Source organism: Drosophila serrata, unplaced genomic scaffold, assembly GCF_035046125.1.
Source record: "Drosophila serrata isolate PLE 108 unplaced genomic scaffold, ASM3504612v1 contig_34, whole genome shotgun sequence".
Taxonomy (NCBI): Eukaryota; Metazoa; Arthropoda; class Insecta; order Diptera; family Drosophilidae; genus Drosophila; species Drosophila serrata.
In genome coordinates, this window is record NW_028256932.1 from 20,178 (window position 1) to 29,332 (window position 9,155).

A 9,155-nucleotide genomic window follows, 5' to 3' on the forward strand; every position below is an offset into this window, starting at 1 on the left:
TCTGGCGAACGAAGAGTGAGGTTATGTCAAACGGCTGAGCGGCACGTGGCTTACCGGCAAAGGGACTCGGACAAAATTAAGGCCGTGGGCCGAGGCTGAAGGTCGGAGACGATGCGTGACGAATATTCCGCTGCGTTGGTGACGACGTAGGACCGAGGCGGAGGCACATCCTCCCAATTGGCAATGAGCGCGCCCTAGCATATGAAGAATCCCTCGACGAGGCGTCCGACGCCGATAATGTTCAGCTCAAACTTCAAACTTCAGCTCAGCTCCTTGTTAGTTCCGGAGCAACCTTCCGCAGAGGCAACAGAGGGTGTTCCTCTAAACCAATTCGTTCGCCTCGAAAGGTCTGTGAGGCCTTCCGGGAGAAATTCTGAAAATAATACAAACACAGCCTCGCCCAGCCGCAAACTCAATGCTCGTGAAGCAAAGGCGAAGGCGGTGGACGAAATTCCTCCTTTGGTGACCTGCAAACAGCTTAACATTAAACTTATACCCCAAATACGGCTTCACCGTTTTGTTACTTTTGGCTTTGACTATCCGATTTTCGCACCAAGTACGAACACTTTTGCTGCCGACGCCGGCGCACAAAGTTTGGCGTTTACTTTCTCTGGGGTTACGCCCCAGTCAAAGCGAGATGAGTCCAAATAAACTTTGCCATTAAATTTAACTATCTGCAACTCGAAGCTCACACACGTCTATTCGCAGATATGTACATCAAGAACAAAATAGGTCGAGATTAAAATTGGCTGGCGGAACTTCGCGGCCACTGACAAGTGACAGGAGACACTTAGCAACACTATTTGCTAACAGCTGATCCTCGATAACTATCTTCACTAGGTGGCAACGTCCTCTTTTAGCTCCCCTAGTTAATCGACGTTCATTGGCGGTTTTTTTTTTAAACTGTCGCTTCAGGCCGTTACAATACTGTGTTTTTCTTTACACACTTTTGAGGTTAACTACCTACACTTTCAGATGTGTATGCATACATCTTTGACTGCAACCCTACAAACTCAGTCATCGACCTTCCATGCAACTCATCCTTAAAGAAATCTAAGCGCTTCTTGTTGCACTGTACAAAATTATGCTGCCTAGCCAATTCATCTGAATACTCGGAGGTATCAAATTTGAACTCAAAATCATCCCTTATGTCAGCATAAATGAATCAGTATCCATATAATTTAGCTTCAGTGCATCACCAAATTTGGGTTTAATATACGAATAATGAAAATGGAACATTTTCCATTTTGATAATTTTCAAACTTTGAAACCTAAGTACAGCGGTTTAACACAACTTTTTCACTAACTTTTTTAACTGAATTGCATACAGTTTGTCTGTAAATTTTGTTGCGCTATGAAAATTTGAACGTCTTATTGGGTCTCTTGCACATAGTCGTGGACGACCGCCTTGTGGACCAATGAGTGCAGCTTCCCATTCAGTAATTAAGCGGACATCAATACGCTTTTCATTACTTTCAAGGCATTTACCGTAAATACCATTGTTTAAAAGCTTAAAAAGTCTTTCTTTAAATTATTTTTAGCCCTGGTCCTATGCTCTATATTGATGTCAATATATTTTTTCAACCAAGGCTTTTGGTTGAATTGGATGATTGAGTGTATTTTTTTAAGTGTCAAGCCATTCTTCTTTTAAACTTACAAGCGCTCATCATGTAAATTCTTTGCAAGAGTATCAAGACTAGAGGACATGAATCGGAATAAATCGAAAGATCTTATTTCTAGGGTATTATCTCATACAGGAATATATTTAGAAATTGAAGCCTATAATTCCTTGTTAAGAATTACCCTAACTTTATCTTCTGTTTCCTCGAGGTTTTTCACAAATGAGTCTGCATCATACTTTGAGAAGTTGTGGAAGAAGACGGGGATGAAATTTCCTGTTTTGAATTTGAGGTTGCACGTGTTCACCTCGAAATCTACCTGTAAAATGACAGTGATACCTTACTCTGTCATTTCTTAATGCATTCTTTAATATTTGATTTTTATTTACTTTAGTTTTTTATTTATTTTTTATTGTGTATTGTAAACATCCTACGCGCCTAAGTGTAACCTCATTTTTATAAAATATCGTAAAAAACATATCGATAAGCGCTCGATGTATAAGCTAGATTTAAAAAAAAAGGAGACGGAGAAAAAATAAGAAAACTATACAAATTTAAACCATACCGCGCTGATTTTATTAAAAAAAGACCAACGAGGTTTACAAATCAAGTGTGGGGTCTGCCCAAAGTATTATTTATGATGAAGTACGTTGATATACTCAACCTGACGATGGAGGGGCTTTTTGAGTGGCTAATTGGGAAGGAGAACATTCACCAGTTGCGAGGAAAGATATGGAAGAGCAAGGCGTGGTGGATGACGTGTGCGAAAGCATGGCGTCTGCGAGAGCATGGTGGATGGCGTGTGCTACTACATTATCATCAGGTTCAATTTGTGCATCCCTATTTACTAGTACGCAGAACTTAAACAAGAACAATAAAAAGGTAGGCCATTATCTGTAAACGCAATTGCAATCCCGGTGAAGCCTCAGGGGTTTCAGGAATGGATGCACGAGTTTGCGACATGGTAGTCTATCCTTAGAGGTAGTGGTAGTGGTAGAGTATCCTTAAATGAAAATGACTTGGTTATCGTAACAGGAGAGTTTGGTGTTGCATTGATGCGAGACGGAAGTAAAATAATACAGAGCCAATATATTGATAGGTTTTCTAAAAGTTATGATGCGCCGAAATATAACATGGGCATTCGTCTTATAGACTCTTCGCCATTTTACTGTTCCCCTAGAAGGTTTTCATATCGAGCGAGAGAAATAGTTTCTGATACAGTTAATGATCTTTTGGACAAAAGAATCATCCGAAAGGTGAGAAAGAATCTGTGAAGTATACTATAGTTCTTAGCCGTCAGCCGATAGGGTGCACAGGGGGATCAACGGATGACTGTGTCATCTGCCGTAACTGTGTACACCATCGGTAGTGCGACTATACTCTCCAAGCGAGGGCGGCTAGAAGCAGTCGAGGCTCGACCGGGGATGCTGACCAATTGTAGTCGGGCGGACTTAGGCAGTCTTTAATCAAGCCTCCCCTCAAGTCAGGTGTGTGATGCGACCCGTGCACACTGACTTCCAGGTTCGCAGCTGAGGGGTAATTCCAAGTTGTGTCTGCACGGAGCCTTCCCAGGGCCAGGCAACCCTGGGTCGTAAGTGGCCTTGCCGCAGTTTTGGTGCGAAGCTGCGATCGACCTGTTTTCAAAGCCCCAAACCCCCTCTGGCCCGCTGCGCTTGCCAGGTCGAGCAAAGCGGGCGTTCATGATATGCAATGAATACTTCAAACCGAGCTTCGGAACTCCTGGGAGAGGATAAACCCCAAAAACTGTCAACGAAGGACGAGAAGGAGATGCAGAGGCCGAGACTGGTCGCTGCATGTCACATTGTATCGGAGACCGACGAAGAAGAGTCGCAATCCGAGGGGAGGGCGAGTAGCACTCCCCAACCGAAACACACAGGTGGGGCTCAGCTGAGTACCACCTCAGAGATAGCGAAATTGTCTCACCATCAGAGACGAGCGAGGGTTAACAGAGCCCGCTTCGTTCTCGGCAAGATAGCCAAGAACGAGGCTGAGGGCAAAACTGATCCTCGGGATGCCGAGGACAAGTCCAAATTCCTTGCGGAGATCGCGGAATATGAGAATTACAAAGCGGCAAACCCGGCGGCGTTCCAGCCCTCGAAGGCAAAGCGAATTCGCTCACAGGAAGTGAGCGCGTGGGTAAGCCGCGTGCGACGAACTTTGTCAGCCAGGCAAAGAAGTTTAGCGAGGTGGCCAGAGACAGTCTGGCTATGGCACTGGTGGACGAGCTCCATGACGACGGCCGCCTGCTGTCGGAGAAGTGGGAGGAGATCGAGGCCAAATTGGCCGACATGGTGACCGACAGGTTGGTTAGCATGCCGACCGGCCCCATCCCCTCCTTCGACTCCTCAGACGTGGTCAGAGGGCACCGGGTCATCAGGTGCGACGACGGGTTCTCCCGAAGCTTCCTGGCGGAGTGTGTGGCTAAGATCAGCGACACATCGGCTGGCCTTAATATTAGGCTAGTCCACGCCAGGGAGATCCCAAGGAGACCCAGAGCTCGCATCTGGTTACCAAAGGGCCAAACTGACCATGCTAGGGTGATCGCCTGTCTGAAGGCCCAGAACCCAGACATACATACAGAGGACTGGACCATCCTCAGAGCAGAGCAGGAGATGAAGGCGAGTCAGCCTTTCCTCCTGCTGATCAACCAGCGCTGTCTGCCCCAGCTGGAGGCAATGGACCACAAGGTCAGGTACGGCATCAGGAAGGCCAAGATTAAGGTCTTCTTGGCCGAGCCGGATGAGATTCTGGAGGAGGTCGATGACACCAACAAATTGTTGGACGACATGGTCATCGACGACAAATCTCCCGACGCCACCCCCACCAACATCAATGTCGAGAATCGTGCAGATTAACCAGAAGCGCAGCTCGCACGCTTCAGCTAATCTCACGATCCTTCTAAGGGAGAAGGATATCGACATCGGTCTGATACAGGAGCCTTGGACCAGGGACGGGCAAGTCGCTGGATTGAGAATCCAAGGATACACACTACTGTGCACAAACTCGAAGGGTAGGTCGAGAGCTTGCATTGTAATTAAGAATCACTTTAATGCTTTTCTCTGTCCCAATCTCAGCACACCTGACCTAGCAGTGGCCAGATTCGTGGCGGCGGATGGGAGCGGAGTCATTATAACATCGGCGTACATGGCCCATGACGAGCCGGCCCCGCCTGAGCCGGTAGTCAAGCTGCTGCAATGGGCGGAAGTGACGAAGACGACCCTGGTGCTCGGGTGTGATGCGAACGCAAGACACACGCTCTGGGGGAGTTCGGAGACTAACGAAAGAGGTGAGTCACTCTTTGATAATATTATCTGTAGAAACGTAACAATATGTAATAAGGGCAATACGCCGACCTTCATCTTTCCGAGTACGGAAAATTTTCAAGGTTGGGAAGAGGTGTTAGACCTCACATTACATATAGAGCAGAACAATTACAGGGTCGAGAACTGGAGGGTATCGACAGAACACTCCTTCTCAGACCATAGGTACATTTTCTTTGAACGACACCAGTTAAAAAACAGGTGCCAAGAAGGAACCCCCGTAAGACGGATTGGAACAATTTCAGCGAGATTGTCCGATCTAAAGTTAACGGCAGGAGGATCAAGTCTATATCCACTGCAAAGGCACTCGACAAGGAGGTCGAGGGCCTAACTAATATTCTGAACAACGCCTTCAAAGAGACTTGTAAGCTAACATTCTCGAAGAGGCAATACCCACCGTGGTGGACAAAGGAATTAAGCGAGCTCAGGAAGAGCGCGAGAAAGTCCTTTAACCACAGCTATGTAACCCGGGATTGGGGAACATACAAAGAGACACAAAAAATTTACAAGAAGGCAGTATACAAGGCCAAGAAAGAGTCCTGGCAGAACTACTGCGAGTCACTGGAAGGCATAAAGGACACGGCGAGAGTAAGCAAAATCCTCGCCAAGGGGCACATAAGCCCTACCCTTATCAACAGAGCAGACGGCTCTGCTACGACGACAATTGAGGAGTCACTAGAGCTACTAGTTGACACCCACTTCCCAGGAAGCCTAAGAGTGATCTCGGAACCCGAGGAGGGAACGAACTCTCAAATGGATACACCTACGAAAGACATCATTACCACGGAGCGAATTCAGTGGGCAATAGATTCTTTCGATAAGTATAAAAGCCCGGGCCCAGACGGCTTAATACCGGCAATGCTACAATCAGCCAAGGATAGCATCTGCAAATGGCTAAAAGCCATTTACGAAGCGTGTTTAAGACTGACGCACATCCCACTGTTGTGGAGAGAGGCTAAAGTCATTTTCATACCCAAACCGGGCAGAAGGGGGCATATCCTAGCAAAGGATTATAGACCGATAAGTCTCACCTCCTTCGCCCTGAAGACACTAGAGAGACTCCTGGACGTCCACATCCGAGAATCTCTAGAAGGACATCAACTCTCGGATGCGCAGCATGCGTACCGCAGAGGAAAATCAACGGAAACAGCGCTACACGTAGTTGTACATCATGTCGAGAAGACATTACAACACAAACAATACACGGTGGCAGCCTTCCTAGACATCGAAGGCGCGTTCAATAACGTGAACCCCGACTCTATCCTGGACTCCCTCAACTTGCTAGGTATTGAGAGAGGCATCAGAGAGTGGATCGGAGTCATGCTAAAGAGCAGGACGATCACAGCCGAACTGAGTGGCACTCACCTCACGCGGACTGTGAAGAGAGGCACACCTCAGGGCGGGGTACTATCGCCCCTACTCTGGCTCACAAATATGAACGCCATATTGACAGACCTCAATACGGGTGGAGTCAAAGCAGTTGCCTACGCGGACGACGTAGTACTGCTCGTATCAGGACCATACCCTGACGTTATTAGCGAAATAATGACGGGTGCGCTAGGTCGATTAAACAAATGGGCAGAAACCTGCGGACTAGGTATCAACCCCACTAAAACGGAACTTATGCTCTTCACGCGAAGAACTAAGATACCACCCTTCAACATGCCCAGTATTAACGGCGTGGAGCTAAAACTATCGGAGCGAGCGAAGTATCTAGGAGTTATTCTGGATAAAAAGCTCTTATGGAAAGATAACATTGCAGAAAGAGTAAGGAAAGCAAGCATCGCATTCTACTCCTGCAGGAAAATGTTTGGAAACAAATGGGGACTGCACCCAAAGATAATTTTATGGCTCTACACTGCAGTGGTACGACCAATTCTTACATACGGATCCCTAGTATGGTGGCCGGCACTAACTAGGGCTTACAACAGAACGAAGCTGACACGGATGCAACGGGCAGCGAGTGCGGGGGCAGTGGGTGCAATGCGCTCATGCCCCGTGGCAGCTCTCAACGCCATCCTGGATATAATGCCGATAGAGCTGTTCGTGAAGGACACTGCGGCACAGAGCGCAGTAAGACTGAAGGCGAGCAATTGCTGGAGGGACTACGGCGCCGGGCACGGCAAGATCCTTGTAAACAGTGGCATTAACACAGACGTAAAGACCGACTACATGATCGCGGAAATGAAATTCGGGAATGCATTCTCGACATCATACCCATCAAGGGAAGACTGGAGTAGGGGCAGAGTAGTAGTGGAGAACGAGGTGTCCCTCTACACCGATGGCTCAAAAATGAGCTGCGGCGTAGGGGCTGGGATCTTCGCTGAAAATTGGAGAATTGAAAAGGCTTTCAAACTCTCTAACTCAGCGACGGTCTTTCAGGCTGAGTTACTAGCCATAAGGGAAGCAGTCGAACTATCCTTAAGGCAGGACCTCAGGGGCAAAAGAGTTCGAATCTACTCGGATAGCCAAGCGGCTATAAAATCCCTATCTGCCGTGAAAACGAACTCACGACTTGTGGCAGAATGCAAGAAGGCTCTTAATAGACTTGCCGACAAATATAAGGTACACGTAACTTGGGTACCGGGACACAACGAGATCCCAGGAAATGAGAAGGCAGACGAACTAGCCCGTGCAGGCTCGGCAGGGCTAAGTTCTGACTTCGAATTACCGATCTCCCTAAACGCGATCCAGACAACGATCCATGACCACTTTAGGCAGATAGCCAATAAAGAATGGCAAAGCAAGAGTGATCACAGAAGGTCAAGGGAATGCTGGCCGAGGTACGACGAAAAACGAACCAGGGAACTGCTATCCAACAGCAAGCGGGATATCAGCAGGTTCACGGCACTCACCACGGGACATTGGGCGATCGGTTCGCACGCAATGAAGTTGGGACTGCCACACAACGCAATCTGTAGAAGCTGTAGGCAACCTACAGAGCAAGAGATACCGGAACATCTGCTCTGCTTCTGCCCAGCGCTAAACCACATCAGATTTCGCCACTTCGGTGCCTACCAGATGGAGTCACTGAGAAACATAGGAAAGCTGAAAGTTTCGGCAATCCTAGGTTTCCTGGCTGACTCTGGATGGTACTGATTATAATCAACAACAAACAGAGGGAGTGGAACAAAAAGGAGCTTAGCTCTAATTGGAGGCCCCAGCAATGGGCCTCATCACTGCAACCTACCTACCTACCATACTGAGTTCGTAACTAAAGATGGTCAATTTGAATACTTGAGAATGTGTTTTGGGCTTAAGAATGGTCCAGCTCTTTTTCAGAGATTTATTGCTGGCGCTTTAAGAGACTTTGTCAAGAACCGGCAGATAGTTGTTTATATGGACGATATTATCTTAGCATCATACTCCGTGGAGGAACATAAAACAATATTAGCAAGATTGCTAGATCGACTAGTTGAGTTAAACCTCGAAATAAATTTAAAAAAAAGGTAGTTTCCTGCAGAAGAGGATAGAATTCCTAGTTTACAATGTAACCGTTCAAGGAATCTTATTTAATGATACACATTTAACTGCTATTAAGCACTATCCGTAACCAGTTAATAGAAAGACAGTACATTCCTGTCTCGAATTGTTTTCATACTTTAGGAAATTCGTTCGAAATTTTTCACAAGTAGCAAAGCCCTTAACTGACCTTCTGCGCTTCCGACATTTCCAATGTCGGGACAGAGCAATCCAGTCATCCGGTTGTGTCAATATTAATCCTCAATATAAAAACTGTTTTAATGCAGCGACAACCAGACAAGAAACTACATTCTGTTTTCTTCTACTCAAGAAAGGCCACTGCAGCCGAGTCTCGTTATCATAGATTTGAACTTGAAACCTTAGCAATCTTATATGCCTTGCGCCGTTTCAGAATATACCTAGAACATACGCCTTTTTTAATAGTAACCGATTGTAGTTCCTTGGTTCAAGCCTTGAGTAAAAAATCTATAAATCCTCGTATTTCCCGTAGGTCCCTTGAACTGGAAAGCTTTAATTATTCAATAGCCTATAGGCCGGGCTCGAACATGGCCCATGTAGGTGCGTTGAGTAGACAAACAGAGTTACTAAGCGAGGTGGTTGGTATTTTGTCCAGATCTGTTGTACCTTCTGAACCTTTTGATTCTCTTGAACCTTGCGATCTTTCTGGACCTTGTAGAAAAACTGTTTCTTTTCTTGTGTTCCTTGTGCAACT

At 46.6% G+C, this 9,155-nt stretch overlaps 1 protein-coding gene across 1 annotated transcript; it reads left to right on the top strand.

Moving 5' to 3' along the window:
• The first annotated feature begins 201 nt into the window (after window positions 1-201).
• Window positions 202-8,942, top strand: LOC147645004 (uncharacterized). Its single transcript, XM_086834471.1, is given in 5 exon segments — window positions 202-556; window positions 3,762-4,416; window positions 4,715-5,139; window positions 5,142-5,548; window positions 8,934-8,942. Coding segments are annotated over 5 exon segments (1,851 nt in total).
• Window positions 8,943-9,155: the final 213 nt, after the last annotated feature.